This window comes from Cheilinus undulatus, linkage group 12, assembly GCF_018320785.1.
Source record: "Cheilinus undulatus linkage group 12, ASM1832078v1, whole genome shotgun sequence".
NCBI classification, from domain to species: Eukaryota; Metazoa; Chordata; class Actinopteri; order Labriformes; family Labridae; genus Cheilinus; species Cheilinus undulatus.
The window spans coordinates 27,163,935-27,182,534 of record NC_054876.1 but is presented as its reverse complement, the minus strand read 5'-3'; the positions used below and the strand labels follow the sequence as shown (position 1 = coordinate 27,182,534).

The 18,600-nt window shown below is 39.6% G+C and overlaps 1 protein-coding gene across 2 annotated transcripts in view; it reads right to left on the bottom strand.

Moving 5' to 3' along the window:
- The window catches only part of sh3pxd2b (SH3 and PX domains 2B), a 56,188-nt gene that overhangs the window by 12,882 nt on the left and 24,706 nt on the right, over nt 1-18,600 (bottom strand). For both annotated transcript variants that reach the window (XM_041800847.1, XM_041800848.1), the window contains exons 4-5: nt 16,520-16,596; nt 7,458-7,549 (exon numbers count right to left, since the gene is read on the bottom strand). In XM_041800847.1, the coding sequence (XP_041656781.1) occupies nt 7,458-7,549; nt 16,520-16,596 (169 nt within the window). The remainder of the gene's footprint in view (nt 1-7,457; nt 7,550-16,519; nt 16,597-18,600) is intronic.

The following is an 18,600-nucleotide window of genomic DNA, read 5'->3' as shown; positions in this document are numbered from 1 at the left end:
CATGCAGGACACAGCTATGATCAGCTGATGGCCAGCTGATCCCAATTATTGCCTCCCAGGTCAGGTTCATAAATGTATCTATCCATATGGGAGTTTCTATGCGCTCCCTGGAAAGTCAAAGCATGCTGCTTGACTGACCCAAGGAGCATCTTTTGGGCAGAGCCTTCTATGCCACATTAAACTGCATATCCATTTTGCAATGAAATGATAAAATGTATGACAAAAGTGTTCCTGACTGAAGTATTAATTATTTTGACTATAGACTGGCTGTTGTGTGTATCTAATAACTTCTTTGCATTTATGCTGTTCAAGCAGATAAAGTTTATTCACACTAAATTGTTCTAAATTATGAAATTTTGTGAAAAATGGCACTAATGATGGTTTTAAATCAACACTAAATGTTTTTGATTTAAGTTTGTTTTTCCTTTACTTTGTGAGGATGCTGCAGCTGAGTACTTACTCTAATTACTTTTGTATTGAATTAATTATAACAGCTAACATTATTATTGTCTGTGAAATTTATAAATATGCTCCAGGCGAGCTCATGAGAAAAGGATGACTCTGTCTCCTCCTCAGATCCAGGCCCATGTGAATAGTGAGCCTCTGGATAGCTGATCTCTGAAATCTAGCCTGATGTAAAATTCAATACAGCATCTGCTGTGTCTGGTTTAGACATTAGCTGGATAAATAGACCATCACTCCTCAGCAGCAGCAGTCAGGGGCTGATTCAATATCCAGATGCCCTGAAAAGTCAATGGTGGGTAATGCTCGGCATTTTCCTCCCTCACTCCTACTGCCTCTCCCTCTACACTATCTAAATATTACACTCACTTTATGGCTTTCTTTTTTCTGTCTCAAATCTTCTGTGTCTACTTCACTCACTCCTTCATCTCCTTCTATCATTTTCCTTTTGTTTGTTTCCCCACATCAACATGAGTGCTCTCAGCCATATAAAGCATTATTCGATCGGCACAACTGTTAATTGCGGAGGCTCAAGTCTATAAATCTTTACCCATAAACGGCCCCATTAATGGATGATAAAAAAAAAAAAACCCAGAGCCATGCCAACTAAAGTAGTACCAATGATGTCCTGTGTGTGTGTGCGCCTTGTCTGCTTGCTTTAAACCAAGGTGAAACAAGGGTCAGGTAACACACAGGATATTGACAATGACCTGGATCTATGGCCTAATATGATTATTTTACTATAATCACTTTACTGTGTCAAATCAAATGAATCCTCCTACTTCAGCTTTCATGGGAACATTTAGACAGACGGCTTGAGTCATATCATGTCCAATGACATGAGAATAAAGCTTAAAGGGATACTTCAACATTTTGGCAAATTCGCCCATTGCCATAACTCCTATAGTCTTAGGAATAGGTTCGTTACCTTTAGTTGTCGGTGCAAGCTGTTTTTAGATCGCTGCTGCCGAGTTCGGACCTGCTGTGCCAACTCAATGTAAGCAGACGGTATTTCTGGCTTTCCCTCATCAAACTCATCAAATACACAATCCAACAACTCCAAAATGCTCTTGTGGACAAGTTGTGACCTGTACATTCACCACGTTAGGAAATAATCATGGAACATTACGATACGGAGATGTTTTAAAGCTAAATGCAAAGCCGGAACTACACTCCAGACATGGTTGCTGCACTGTTTCACTCCGCCCAGTGGTTTACTCAAGAAATAGTTCAGAGTATTTGCTTCATGTGTCGTAATGTTACATAATTATATGTTATTATTTCATAGCGTGGCGAATGTGCAGGTCACAACTTGTCCACGTGAGCGTTTTAGAGTTGTTGGATTGTGTATTTGATGAGTTTGATGAGGGAAAGCCGGAACACCGTCTGCTTACATTGAGTTGGCACAGCAGGTCCGAACTCGGCAGCACTGATCTAAAAATAGCTTGCACTGACAACTAAAGGTAACAAACCTATTACTAAGACTATAGGAATTATGGCAATGGCCGAATTTGCCAAAATGTTGAAGTATCCCTTTAACACTTTACAAGCTAGCTATTAAAAAATAGATGACAAAGAACTTATTTGGGGTAATATTTGAACATTTTAAGAAACTGTGAGAGCCTTGCATTGAAGGCAGATCGTGTTTCAGTTTGTGAATCATGTTCTTCGGCCTGTGTGCAGCCATCTTTTCCCCCTCTTCTTTCTGTCCTACTTGTCTGTGAGCTTCCCTTCATTCTTTCCATCCAGCTTTTTTCCATCTTGATCCCTCATGTACTTATATTTCCCTCCCCTGCTTTTCCCTTTCCATCCTTCCTTCTTTTTCTTCATTATACTTCTCACCGATATTTCTTGTTTCTTTAGCCTATGATTTCCCTTTTACACTGCTGCTCTTCAGGGAGAAAGTCGAAGATGCCCCTCCCCGTGCAACAGATTTACAGACCTTGATAAATCTTCTCCCATCGTGGCTGCTGTGTCTGTACAACCAACCATGCTGTCAGTCAGCCAAATAACAGGCAGAAAGCAGTAATCCAATTTCAACAGAGACAAACCAAGGTCTTTCCTATATCCATCTAAGTCAAGTAATGCTTCCTCTCTCTCTCCTGAATCTCCTAACACATGCTGGGGATTTTCTATAAGGAGTGAGGAGGCGTGTGTCCTTGGTAAACTCCTCTGTGAAAGGACAGGAGGCATGATGTGTGTGCATGTTGTGTATATTGATCACACACATATATTTAGTGTTTTAAATGAGATAGAGCGCTGTAAAATGTCAGCATGAAGATGGCATCTCAACAGATGGGCACACTCAGAAAAAATCCCAACAAATTATCAGTTTCAGGGACAAAAAAGAAAACTCAGTGGACTGACTGTAAAGGAGAACACCTTTCAAAGTGACATTAAATCCATCCACATTATAGATGACAGTATGGCCAGCAGACACCAATAACCTGCTCATACTCAATCTCTCTAACAGCAACATGTCCTAATAATTGTCCTTGGACAACATCCCCTCTGCTGCTCTCTCAGTGTTGCTTCAGACAAGATGCTTTCATAACAACATCACATCACATAATGCTGTTTATCTAACCTAATGAATAAAAACACTATTTTAAACGTAATCATATGACTCTTTGAGTAAGACTGTAAAATTCCCTCTGAAGTATCAAATTTGGCTGCATGGTGGTGAAGTGGTTGGCACTGTTGCCTCACAGCAAGAAGATTTCTGGGTTGGATCCCCACTGGACAGGGGCTTTGTGTGTGGAGTTTGTATGTTCACTCTGTGTGCTTCCTCTTACAGTCTAAAAACATACCAGTAGGTCAAAAGGTGATTCTAAATTGCCCATTGGTGTGAAAGTGAGCATCCCCGGTTTGTCTCTGTGATAGACTAGCGCAGTGATTCTTAACATTTTTTCAGTGATGTACCCCCTTTGAAATATTTTTTCAGCCAAGTACCCCCTACCCCCCTGAACAGCACAAAGCATTTTTGGCCAGAAAAAATACATTAAACAGCAGCGCTGTGACAGCCATCTGATTTATCAAACTTTGTAACTGATAAACACTTTCAAATTACAAGTATTAGATTTTTTTTCAAACATTTTAAATCTTAACAATGCATGACCAAATTCATGGCAGATCTTTTCATCACTAAATGTGGATATTCAAACTCATAGTGAAAACAGCTGAGTGGACAGGCATTAAAACATTTAAACCCATAAGTGGGCAAAGCACTGCTTAGTTGCAGCAGTCTCTCTGGAAATATTTGAAAATAAAAACACAGAACTAGAAAGAACTAAAAACCTGTAAAAAATTATTCACTAATTTTAAAAAAGACAGCTTAGTGCCTTTTTTGGGATTATAATAAAGACCTCTTCTCAAACTGAAATCATAAACTTAGTTATAAATATCTCTTCAGAAATAATAAATCACAGACCCATTTATGAATGAAGTGACTGTGAATACAGTGATTGACAGGCATGTGCCAGTGTGGGTCAAACCATCCTGCCATGGCGAGGCTAAGGGGGCTTTTAGGTTAATTAAATTAAACAGCCTACAAAATAAAAACTTCAGTTTATAAACTTAAGGTCCTTACACTCAAGATGCAATTTTTTCATGCAAATTATTCATACAAAATATTTTATTTTTTTAACCTGTAGCAAGTCAATGCAAGCTTCCTACAACATAATTTCGCAGCGCCAAATTTCAGCAAATATTTTTGCAAAGTTTTGCTTCAACCAGCACACATCAAAACACTCGCTGGTGCCAAGTTTAAAGACAGACAGAGGAACAAAAACGCCCTCCACTCTACGCCACCTGATGTTTGTCATCTTCTCATATCTGTGTTGCCAGTGCTTGTTGGTTTTTACCTCACGTAGCCTGGTAGAGAAGGAGACAGGCAGCAGGCAGCCTGACATGTCCATTTGAGCGTAAAAGCGCTACTCACACAGCTGGAGCTGTTTCCAAACTAACAGGACTTAAGTCAAATGAAAAATTTAACAACACAGTTTCCTCTGACCTCAGACACAAGACTTATAAATGCTCCGAAATGAACAGCTCACTGAAATTACTCCGCTGTAGGGAGTTAACAGTAACAGCCAACCTCAGCTGCGCCGTTATTACTATTATTACTAATGAATGAAAAGTCGATCCCTCCTCTTACAAACTTAACTGGGCAGTGAATGAAGCAGCGAAACTAAATGGCACTGACCTCCTGGCTGTGCATACAAGTGCTGCGCTACGCATGGAGTGGAGGACAGAGAGGGAGACACACCCTTTTATCTTCCATTTATATCTTCCATTTATATATGGAATATATATATATATATATATATATCACCTTTTATCAGAGGACAGAAAAAACACAGCAGACATTTGCAGCACGAATGTGTTTTAAGAATATACATAATATCGTGTCACTCCTGATGTGTATAGAAAGCCGCCATTTTTCTAAATTAGCCTACATAAGTTACAAAATCTCCTGTACCCCATGGAGTGTCTTCATGTACCCCCAGGGGTACGTGTACCCCTACTTGAGAACTTCTGGACTAGCAAATGTACTCTGCATCTCACCCTATGACAGCTGGGGTCAGCTCCAGGAATGGGTCAGATGTACTCCAACTTTTGGTCTGAACTGGGAAAATTTTTCCACAATGGGCCTAATCTGGTGTGGAATCATAAAACCGTTATGTGACAGTTCTGGACCAGAACAGGTCCAGATAGATGAAAACTAAGTTATTTTTTTGGCCCAAATCTGGTGCAAAACTGGCACACCTTATGCCATCTTTAAGCCAGATTTAGGACAAATTGGGCCAGTTTAGATCAGGATCCAGGCCAAATGTCTTTGATTCATCACTGATAGCAGAGACATTAAGCCCAGATCTGGTTCTGTGCCATTTTACAGCCTGATCTGGGCTAATGTCTTCACAATAGCCCTGATAGCAAAGACATTTGGCCCATATCTGACACAAAATTGGCACAGCCTGTACTGGCTTGAGCTGGACTTGGGCTGAATTGTGCCAGCTTTGAGGCAGATTTGGGCCAAATGTCTTTGCTATATACCTGCTTGCAGATACATTTGGACCAGATCTGGCTGTAAACTGGCACAGAGCAGGATCCAGGTCAAATGTCTTTGCTATATACCAGTTAGCAAAGGCATTTGGCCCAGATCTGGCCCCATGCTGGCACAGCCTGTGCTGGCTTTGAGCCAGATCTGGGCTGAACTGTGCCAGTTTTGAGGTGGATTTGGGCCAAATGTCATTGCTATATACCTGATAGCAATGACATTTGGCCCAGATCTGGCTCAACACTGCCACAGCATGTGCTGGCTCTAAAACCAATCTAGGCGCCAAGTAGTTGTGACTGCTATGCTAATCTTTAGCTGTTGTCAACATCTGTACATGGTCACTGATCATGTATTAGAACATGCAGACAAGAAGCAGGGTGTGTGTAGTGTGTTGAAATTAACACTACATGCAGACAAGAAGCAGGGTGTGTGTAGTGTGTTGAAATTAACAAACCACTGGTGCCAAATAGTGATATAATGAAAAAATATGGCACTCAACACAGATTTAAGGGTTCCTACAGACGTTTAAAAATCAAATTCAAGACTTTTTAATACCTTTTTTTATGACAATATTTTGTTAGGCGAACAGTCAAATTAAATGAATGTGAGATTTCGCCATACACCAGACAGAGCTGAATTATCTGGACTAACTCACTATTAAGGAAAAGTAGACTGAGATCTAGATCTTAATAGATTGATGACTGTAGATTGATGATTTCCGGCACATTTCATGCCTCTTTTCTATCAATATATATTATATTGATATTTATTACAACATACACAACAAGCATATACACCAAAAAGGAATGATTAGAATAGAAAAAATGTGGGTAGAAAACAAAGATTAGAAGAAAGACACATCTAAATCAAAGGACCTTCTTAAGTTTCTGACCTCTCTGCAGATTATGGAGTTGCTGATGCCACAAAATTTGAGGTTTCTAAGACAATACAGTATCACATGCTAGAAAAAAAAGGTGAATTTTTCATCGTAATAAAAATTAACATGAACTACTCTGATAATTTGCACAGCTATGTTTGCTTAAATTGTAAGAGCTGTAAAGTTATATGCATGTGGTTTAATGATTACAGTAAAACATTAGGACACAGTGATATTCTTGCATTTATAACATCTCGTGTAAACTGAAAAACATGTGTGTGAGCTACTTTACTGCTGGCCTTAAATGCTCTCCAAGCATATATCAAAGGACATATCAACTCAATTTCCTGTCGTCTGAGGGGACTCCTCAATGCCCGCTGCTGCATATGAGTATGTGATGACAGAGAGGTTAAAAGTAATATTGCAGCTGACAGCTGTTGGTGTAAACCCCTCTCCAGGGTCAAAATGTGAGCACTGCATTATGGTCTCTATGAATCCAGCCACCCGTAACCTCCACTGCCCTGAAGGTGCCAGCAACCTTAATACCAACACATTTGTACGCAGGTCCTGTGTGCAAAGTTACGTGTATGTCAACACCTACTCATGTGTGTTTGACGCTGGTATCCACTGCGTGCTGATGTTTTAGTTTTGGCACACAGTAACTGTCAGCGCTGAGTATGACGCTAATGTGTTGAGTGAGTTTTACAAGGAGCAACAACATGGGTCTGCACGAGCCAGGGTGATCATGCAGTGTTAGCTGTCTGGAGAATGGAGAACTGAGCTGCAGCTACATGCTCAGATGCTAACTCAGCATAAAAAAGAACCATTAAGTGTGTTTCTGCTTGAGAAATCAAACAGGAAGTAGTGCAACAGTATGATATCATATCTATTAGAGGGTATAATGAAAGCTCATTATAGGCAGACTTGGAGTAAAACGTTGGCAGGTTGGGACATGACATCATTTAAGGGACTGGTGATGATTGGTTTTCTAGTCTGGGAGCCTGGGGGTCTCTTACATTTAAGGTAATGTTCGTGTATGTGTGCTTGTGTGATACTTACTCCTTGGGTGGGTTGAGGTCTTCAGGTCTGGTCTCAAAAAACACTCTGACCTCCTCACACTGGGAGATGTAGACTGGCAGCTGAATGAGAGCCTGCAGGCGCAGAAGAGAAGAAAAACTCTGTTATTGCACAATCTGATGAGTAACAGTAACAGTTCAGTGTGAGGAAACTTGTTTTGTGTCATATGTTAACCAATAAAAACATATCTTTCCTTTGTTTCACAGGAAGGTCATGTTTCAGACCGGTTTCTTTTTGTTGTTGTTGGATTGTACCCTGGACTTCAATTTCACTATTAAACAAAAGTCAATGTTTGTGATGCTAATCTCCTAAATAGTGTATTTTGGTTAAAGATTCATCTTCACGGTAAAATAACCCCTGAAAAGAAACAATTTAATATTTTCTAGTGTCGGTGCAATGCTATAAAGTGGTGTTCCCAGCAGGAAGCCTAGGGAACCCTGACTTTCCCAGTTTCTCCAAAGGTGAATGACATTTTAAAGTCCCTGTAAAGTGATAAAATAAAACTGTGTTCCACGTTCGTATGACAGACGGCTTTGTTATGAACCACCAGACCAAATTTTAGTCATGAAAATCATCTCTAAGAATATAAACTCAAGCTTCAAAATCATGAAAAGCAAGGCAGTAATATCTGCTCTAGGATGGTGTGGGTGTGTCTGTGGAATGAGCTGAAGCCACGCCCACTCACGAGAAATACAATCCTCTCAAATTTATAAATATGCTACAACCTGAATGAAAGAATCATCTATCTACTCTACTACAGCTCTATTTTTGAGCCACCAGACACAATCCCATTCATGTCATGACAGATGACAGTTTAGAGCTAAAAGTTAAAACATCCGACAGCTAGTAAGAAGTTTGTTCCTGCTGCATCCAGTTCAAGTGAAAAATAGACAAGCACTCATGAGCAAACAATGATGAACTCAGTCAGAGCGCAGCTTTTGCCTTCCAGCCTTTGGACCAAAATGGCTAATTTCATATATTAGGCTTTAAAATTAAACAATATGTTTTATTAGGGGTTAAAAAAGTCAAGACATTGTTCTAGGGAAATAGGGAAAGGGAAAATGTCACCATCTGGTGGAAAATAGTCAAAATTACAACTTTAACAAAAATACTACAGAAAAATCCCCAACATTAAATGCATGCATGTTTCTATGTTCCAATGGCTCCAGGATCCAGAAAGAACATTATAATGGAAGTAGATGGGACCACAATTGGCACAAGGTTCACGAGCGTCAGGATTTTTGTACACAGTGCATTATAGACCGGAGGGTATAAGTTCAGACAACATTTTTCAAAATTGCATAAAAATACAAGAGATTGCCAAAGCTCATGCCTGAGGCTTGAAAACTCATAAAATGGTGTTGAGAGGAATATGAAACTGTGGACACATGAAGTTCAAGTTTGCACATACCTGAATGGTTTTTAACTTTAAAATGAAACTCAAATTTGAAACCTCCTTCTTACAGTGTTTTTCAGTCATACCAGCTGCTTCTGTTCTTCCCTTTGCTTCTTAGCTCATTGATCCATCTCCTAACTTCATCTCTCATCTTACAGTTCTGTGGAGGATCACCAGCAGCCGACAACACGCTGGAGATTGAAGACAAACAGCCTCTTAATCCCCCCCTCCTGATTGGTGCGATTTCTCTGTTTCTAGCTTCCCTTTCTCTCTCTCCTGACTCTGTGTCTCATCTGCTTCTCTCGCTCTTTCAACAAAACCACTAAAAGGCAGCTGAGCAACAGATAATCACCTAAACTGCTTCATATCTCAAACCAGTGGACAGGAGAAGTGTCTTCCATGACCTGGTGGTGACTATTTCTCCTACAGCTGAGTAGGGCCACTCCCTCTCTTTTGCTGGCAGGCAAAGCTCAATGCTATCCATCAAGCTTCCTGTGTTGGCCTCTACCTCTGATTTTAATACTCCTAAGTGTTTCACTTGAGTCCTTTAAGGCAGCAGAGTCTGTATTCTCTGACACAGCCCGATATAACGTCAGGAGTGACAGATATGGAACTGAAGCCAAAGACCCCGCCAAGGTGCCCTTGTCCCATGTGCCACAACCACCTTGTTATACTTACGAGGACTAACCAATGCTAGCAGCTCATGTAGGGGAAAAGTAGTGGGACTTCTGCCATGGACAAAGTAAAGTTAGTGTTTCCCATCAGCTGCAAAGTCATACAGAACATGAGTGTGCACATGTGCCACTTTAGCTCAACAATTATGCAGCAGTATGACCTCAAACCTTCCCTTAAGACACCAATAATAAGTAGCTGATTTAAGAGTTTTTACTGGCGACCTCTCCCATATCTATCCGGCAGCTGAGACTGCTGCTCTGTGTCTGAGGTCAGAGAGCTTTCTGAACCGGCTATCTTCTCCTTGGATTTATTTCTCTGCACGTGTCAGCCTGCGGCCCGTCCACTCATTACTATTCTCTCCAGGGAGGAGACGAGAGGGAGGCCCAGGCTACATTACGCCAAATGGACTTTATGGGTGTTCTTTACAGCAGAGAGCATTAAGGTAATTGTGTGTGCTTCTGCGTGTGTTTGTGAGTGTATGAATGCACAATGCTTATGTGTTCTTCAAGGGAAATGTTATTGTGCACTCTCATAAATATAGAGCACATTGTCACTGTATCTTTGTCTTCTACTTTTCATACATGGATGCATAGAATAAACTGAAACCTTGGTCTTTAAAAATAACCAACACAAAAGAGGTATATATGTGTTTAGGCATGTGAACTTTTTATCCATTGCTGCATTTGGATAAAAAAAAGGACGGACTGCCTTGGAGTAAAGGACACTTGGAGCTATGATTTATGCAAAATTTAAATATACTTTTGTTGATGTAATGTATTTCACCCCTTGATTTCTCTCCTGCTCAGCAGAATTGCTCTGTTAAACAAACAACCCCCAACATTTCATGTTTTTTCCTTCTTTCTTTTTATCCGTCTATGTTTCCTGACTTCAATAAAAGCATAACCCTTTACCAGCAGGGAAATTCCATTTGAGTCAGGGTTAAAGCCTCAGCTGTATGACAGAAGGGCTGACTCAGCTCTTCCCTGAGAAAAACATGAAGTTTTACCTTGTCAACCTGAACTTTGAGTGGGGGTGGATTAAAAAGCAAATTTTCTTTTAGTTAGTTTAAGATGTTTTCAGCTGAAACATAGGATTACGAGCAGGGCTTGGCATTGACACCCACCAACCAGGGTGGATTTCAGCTATGGTAAGGAACACGCCAACATTGGAAGGTTGGATTTATCTGTGTCACATCTTGTGTTTGTGAATTAAATGTTTAATGCAACAAGGTCAATTACGGGGAAATTTTTCTTCAGATGCAAAATGGCATTCGTGCATCTTTGCACATAGACTCAGTGGCTTTCAACTGCTACAATGACACACATGCTAACACATCGGCAGTGTAACCCCGAAGAATCCATCTGCAATTAATAGATTTTTTTTATATAATAGGGCATAAACACAGACCTGCACTTGCTCCTCTTTCTCTAAAGTGGTTGTTTTCAACTGATGAGTCAGGACTCAAAAGTTGCTCAAGAAGCCCTTTTCAGTGAGTCGCAAATGTATTCCTGGAGGCAAAAGTGGCGCCAAAAAGTGCATGAAACTTGTTTTGTCCTGTCTCTTTGATTTGTAGGGATGCTTGATATCAGCTTTTCGTGAGCTGAAGAAAAGGCACCCGAAAAGAACGGACCCTGTGTGAGAACCTTAAGATGATACATAGTTAAAAACGTTCTCATTCTCACTTTCTTCCCCTTCCTCTTGTATGAAGTTAGCTTTCTTTTCATGCTTCTTTTTCTCTCATTGGCAAACCCGTAGATTTTGCTCAATTGGTTTGCTCCACCGCATCTGTAGCATTTTCTAAAATCCGGCTGGGGCTTTGGTCCTCTGTTCCATTTACCAATTTTCTTTCATACCATGTAAATCGACAATATCTCTGTTTGCCGCCTCCATTGCTTATGCAAACTTGAGTGCTTTTTCAAAAGCTGCTCCATTCTCCAACAGCCTCTGCTGTATCTTGTCTAAATTTGATTAAACAATCTCTTAACATCTTCGTCAATGAATTACCGAGGTTACAGTCCTGTGCCAGCTTTTTCTCTGCCACATAATCACCCACAATCTGCATAATCTGGTGCCCTCTGTTGGCACTAAGATGCAATAACATTACACAGTCATTTAGAACACAGGTGAAGTCCCCGATTTATGACATTTAAGGATTTTATTGAAAATCTATATCTTAATTCTGAAAGTAAAAAACACCAACATCATTAACATGTTTAAGCTTAATAATGACAATTATGAATGTCAATCAAAACTAGGGATGGGTACAGAATTTGGTACTTTTATAGGTACAGACCGAATTCCGTTGGTACTCCCAAGTACTGATTCACGTAAAATCAAACGATGCCATATTTCAGTACCTAAACACATCCTTGTGACTGCAGGAGAGTGGAAGAGTAGTCAATTTTCCATGCAGGACACGAACGCAGCATTGCACGCACAAGAGTAATGACGTCGGTAGCAGCTAACTGAAGCTGCTTCCTGCTTGTTCTCTCTCTCTCTCTCTCGCTCTCTCTCTACTTGATAGTGTTTTGATATTGAAAATTCAAAAGTTTTAAAGTAATATAACATTAATTATTGCATATCAATCACACACAAAAGTACCACAAATGGGTACCGTTGTGTACCACTACTGGTTCACAAATCAAAACTGCTCAGCTCAACAACAATCTTTGCGATCTTATTACTTTAGGGACATTTTCACTAAAACATGTTTGACTACAGCAGCAGTTCTGCAGCAGCTCAGCAATTCTCATAAACATCCACACCCAAAGACACGCACCAACAAAACTACCCATTCCTCCCCCAAACTCTTATTTTTCATGTAAGTGGTTAAAGATGTTGCCTACACCAGCTGTACATTCCTTTAACCCCAGACGACACTTGGTGGAGTTGAGCTGTAAAGCCACCAGCCCCTCCTCTACATTGTTTATCAGTTATTTCACTTTTGTCTTCACTCTACAGTCTGACGAAGACAAGACAAAAGACCTGTCAGCACCTTATCGGAGATGTATTCCTAATGTGAAGGTTTCATGAAACTTTCTTCAGTGATCTGGTTATAAAATAGTTCTGTTGAAAAAAACATGAAAGCATGAGAAAGGGCTTAGTCAGAGCCAACTTGTAAAAACATCCTCAAATTTCACCTCTCAGAGAGAAACAGAAAAGACTGTGTATGGTTAAGAGGCCCAAACCTGAAAAATTCAACAAAAACACTACCTATGGCCAGTGGATGTGCTGACTGGAGCTAGCTCAGCACCAGAAAGTGCTTCGCCTTTTGGGCCTTTTTTTTATGGAGACCACAACACAAGAGACAACATCAGGGTATCCTCCTTAATGTTTCTGAATACCAGGGCACTGGTTCACACAGAAATCCTGTTCCTTTGTGGTTATGTTATTTATTAGCCTGATCATGTAATGTAATGACTCCTGGTTGCAAAACAGACTCGCTCTGTGGTTACTGCAGATAAACAGTTAGTAACCTCATTTAGAAAGATGGAAATTTTGAAACTATTGCATGCATTTACTTCAAGGGCATGCAACTGTGTCTTGTTGCTTGGAAACAAAGCATCAATCATGCTTTATTCATTTAGCTTGCCGTGGCTACATTTATATCAAAGTGTAGCAATAAGTTGTTGGCTATTGGCAGTTTTATGGTAGCAGTTTTGCTACCTGGATTTTTCCCCTTTCTTGAGGCAAAGTGATACATCTCTTTTGGAAAAAATAACTGGATAAGCAAATGTTTCGTACAATGACTGATGGGAAACCTGTTATATTTTAATGCAACAACATATTATGACACACTCCTCTACTTGACAAAAGCAGAGCTCGTCCTGACTTCCCTGCTGAATGACAGAAATTTAACAGCATTAGTGTGAAGGGAGTGCTTTTATAGAGACTCTTGTCCTGTGGAATCATGAGGTTTGCCTTCTTCCTGATGAGCTGTTAGGACAGATTTTATAGGACATATATTATTTATCCCTTGAGTTAAATTCTTCTAAGTTTGTATCGCTGAGCAGTAAGGCCACAGTCAACTACTGACAGGGTTCATCAACCTTTTCTCAGGTTAAATTCAAGCATTCAGACTGTTTCTTTTCCATTCATCCTTTCATACATTAACACACTGTGTTTTCCTGCTCTGGTAATACTCAGCTGATTATGGGCCTCTACTCACTCAAGTTCTGGGCCACTCCAATTCTACCACAAGCTCTCTTGATCCTATCATTGTGCGGTTGTCATATTCAAAAATCTGTTATTTTATCCTCCATAGTCAGTATGTTGTTTCAGCGCAACAACTGCAACCATCCTCCTCCACCCCAGCTACCTCCATTACAACTCATCAGTGTCCAGGTCCAGCTCCTTTATGCTGCTAACCCTGCATCCCTTCATTGCTACTTCCAAGTCATCTTATCAGTATGCAGGTCAAGATCCTCAGAGGTCCACTCCTCATCTTATCCTACTCCTTCCATCACCACCACTAGTGTCTAGATTCCATAAGGGGGTATCCTATCCTGCTGTCACCATCACTACCCCTTCAAGCTCATAAAGACATCATCTATTTGCCTCAGGCAATTCACATTTCCAAATATTTCCAAACTTGTAAAATAAATTGCTGTTAACTCCTTAATTCTCTACTGATTGAAATACAGTGCTTAATAAATTTATTATACCACCTGTCATATTTGTCTCAAAGACCATCCAGCATCATGAAGTGCTTTAATGCGGACTCTTTCATTTTCAGTCAGCTCTCCACGTTTCACCATTTTGAACAGGAATGAGGGATTTCAAACTGAATTCACCCAAATTTGAGCTGGCTCACTGGGCTTCTCTGAGAAATCAGAAATGAATCAAGCATAACATTCAACCACTAAAACTCATTTTTCTATTCAGGAATACAAGTGAACAACTATAATTTGACATATTGATCAAGAAATATTAATGTGCTTTACTATTTTTTCAGGTATTTTTTGTAAATCAGTAAATTTGAAAATTCATGGATAACAATAATATATTTTAGCAATAAAAATATCATTTGGGTTAAAGAGCTTCTACATATTGGTGTATTAACCATTGCAGAAACATAAAAATGATTTTGGTAATTACCAATGCTGTTAATTTAGGGCAGCTGTGGCATAAACCTTACTTTGGTTAGGGTTAGGGTGGTCTAATAAATTTGTTAAGCACTGTACATATAGACCTAAAGATATTATTTCACTTCATTGTAATGGAACATCATGCTATAAACGACCAAAATTATGTTTTGCAATAGCATTCTATAGATCAGCGGTTCTCAACTGGTGGGTTGGGACCCAAAAGTAGGTTGTGAAGCTCTTTCCAGTGGATCACGAATGGAAAAAAAAAATGTGGCAAAATGATATATGTATAGAAGCCCTAAGTGGACATACAGCAAATACTGCATTTTTGGGGATTTCCTATGATTATGAGTAAATTTCACATGTCAACCTTTCTACTTATTCATCTCCTTTTCTTTGGATATAGCTTGTCCTTCTATAATGTTCTATCTCTTTGTTCAAAATGTTTTTTTTCATTTAGGGTCCAAACATTTATTACTAAATAAATTTGAGTGGTTGAATATTTTCAGTGGAAGAATTACTTTGGGCATTTATTTCTTTGCGTCAATTGCGCCAAAGGGCAAGGTGTCCAGCAAACAGTTCAAGGACAACTCCTACACACCGTTCAACTTGTTAAAAAAAAGGGGGGATATTTGAAATGTTTCGGTAGTAGACCTTCATCAGGCAAACAGTGTTCAAAAATTGCATCCTAGTTTATCTTAAAGAGTTTGTGGAAGGTTCTGATACCCAACCAGTTGAGAATCAGAGCTATAAATAACATAAACTGGACGACAAATTAGAGAAATCACATCTAAGTAAACAAAACTTTTGCCCCAAATTAACATCATTAACAAAAATTATTTCTGAAAAGGTGATTATTGAAAAATTATCAGTGATACTTTATGTTTACTTTGCTACTGCCTGATATTCTTCTAAGGAGAATCAACTATTTATTTTTTATGTGAGGGACTCTGTGATTAATTTTCTGTCTTTATGTTTTTTTCTGTCATGTAGATGTATATTTTATCATAAGAAAGCATACAATTACATTCAATCATCTATCCAAAACCCAAGCATTTTTCAGACAGAAAACACATTTAGATTCAGGCTTTTTAAAGGATTTCAAGCACCTATGCTGACCTTATATATCTTGGGTGCTTTAAGGCAGTGGCTTTTGACCTTATCTTTTTTTGCCCAAGGCAGACCTGATGTTAAACCAAAATCTCAAGGCACACCATGTTTGTATCTCTACAAAATAACTTCCTTAAAACATGGTACAGTAACTTCTGTTGTAGTATAGTTATAGTAATAATGTAAGATTGTAAAGATTCCCACAGCACACTGTCTGAGACTTGTCTGAAGGCACATCATTTGAGAAACTGCTTTAAGGACACTGAGGATGCCTGCTGTCTTGAAGGTTTGCTCCAGGGAGTTAGCACTGCGTTGATTGCTTACAATGGTAATGGCAGTGGCATTATTCATACAGCTGTACTTGGAAAAACTGAATCATTTAACCCAGTTATTGTGCAAATGTGGCAGTGTGACTATGAGTCTAACTTATAAAAATATCTTGTGTTTTCACATTTGTTTGACAGTTGTTATATCTGAAAAACATGGATGATATATTACAGATTTGAGCCGCTGGACTTGAAATAAAGACACATTCAACTGTATTTAAGTCATCCTGAAATCAGACATCTGGCTGCTAGGTTTCATCCTGATTTGACAGCCAGAAAACATAACTTGTGATGTTCATATGCACAGACATGCATAAAGAAATCATTTCCATTCCTCCTTTTCATGTCTTTGTTGATTTAGTGTGGGGGAAAATGTATTTCTTCCCTGACCACTGCTCTTTTAAACTTGATTTAATTATTTTATCTCCATAAGTAAGTCAATATACTCACCCTGCAGTATTCGTTTATGGGCCTGAGTCTTTTCATGGCCACATCTCTGATATGGCTCCTCCTGAACAGGATCTTTCCTGGAAAAAAGGGAAGAAAAACAAACTTAGAAAAAGAAAAAAGGCATAATAAATTAGTCTTCAAGAGATATTGTTAACACATATACATGCAGTAAATACTCATGGAAATGATGGCTTTTTTAGATTATGTTATCAGCTTTGTAAGCAGTCCTGTGAGGGACAAGAGGGACAAGGAGTGGATGCTGAAAGTGGGTGCTGAATTTGAATGCAGACACAATGCAGTCACTTTATCAATAACACTGACAGCACACTGGGTGGGTAAGGAGCTAGGTGAATAGCTGCCCTTTCCAAGTCATGAATAAATGATCTGGAATCAAGCAAACTATGTCTGTATGGCAGCGTAAATGCAATTTCCCTGCTCTTATCTTCAGGCAAAAATAACCACAGGGACAGGCGAGCTCAGTCGCCATAACAATAACAAGAAAAGGCTACAAAGAGGTCTCTTAAAATGCCATTTTTACTTAACAGTATGCAAAACTGCTAAGAGCAGAGATTTATCTTTCTTGTTTTAGCAAGTGAAATGTCTCCAATCGTTCTACTTAGACAGCTAGAGTGAAAATGTGTATGCTTGGCAAGGAGTTAGGCTGTAATAACATCCTGAACACAAAATGGACATGTTTTCAGAGGGTCTGAATCACCTCCATCAACGGGTTATCGTATTTGTTTAGAGTGTATTACAGCAGAGCTGCTGAAACATGAATCTATCTCACAGGAGACTGATGCAGAGAATTAAATCCCCCATCCCAGACAGCCACCCAAAATGGCTACTATGCTTCCTGATTTCAAGCCATAAATATGGGCATTGTTTCTGTGAGTATGAGAGTTAAGTATTCATGATACTCTGATACAAGCACACTGAGATCAAGCAGGTGAAAATAAGTGTATGCACTTCTAATCTTGTAAATCATTAAAGAGGAGGTTGGTGGGTTTTTTGCTATTAGAAAAATTTGATAAAAAGCTTTATCCTATGAATCACACATTCCCATCCATTTCATATCTCTGCAAAGTGCAAAGAACCCTGCAGTTCTGTCCACATTGAGGGTGGCTGCAAGAGCAAGATTCACATGTACTTTAATATGGAGTTTTTCCTCCTTTTGCAGATATAACAGCCTCCACTCTTCTTGGAAGGTTTTCCACAAGATTTTTGGGTGTTTCTGTGGGAATTTGTGCCCATTCACCCTGTAGAGCATTTATGAGGTCAGACACTGATGTTTGATGGCTCACCATCTCCATCCCAGTTCATCCCAAAGATGCTCAATAGGGCTGAGGTCAGGGCTCTGTGCAAGCCAGTCAAGTTCTTCCACCCCAAACTCATCCAACCATGTCTTTATAGGCCTTGCTTTGCACACTGGGGCAGTCATGCTGGAATAGAAAAGAGCCTTCCCCAGACTGTTGCCACAAAGTTGGAAGAATAGCATTGTCCAAAATGTCTTGGGGCCTAGCCCAACCCTGAAAAACACCCCCATACTATTATCACTCGGTAATGTAGTCAGGCAGATAACACTGCCCCAGCATTTGCCAAACCCAGACTCACCCAGACAAGCAGCTTGGTCATGGAAACCCATTCCACGAACCTCCCACCACACAGTTTTTGTGTTTAATGCCAGTGGAAGTTCTTCATCTATGGAATCAGCAGAGCGTTGGCAACTTTTACGCACCATGTGCCTTAGCAGTCGCTGACCTCTCTCTGTGATTTTAAGTGGTCTACCACTACCACTTCATGGCCAAGTTGCTGTTGTTCCTTAACACTTCCACTTAAAGTTACTGCGCTCAACATAACAACCCATTTTGTATCATAAATGTTTGCAAATGGAGACTGCATGGCAAGTTGCTTGATTTTATACACCTGTGGCAACAGGTCCAATTAAAACTGAGGTAGAATGACAACTTTTCCATGATGTAAATTTCAAGTGAAATTTCTATCAATTCCTCAGTGGTGGTTGGTTCTACCTTTAACTGTTTTCTAGTAATGGCTTTTTATAATTGTTCCCAATAATGATATCT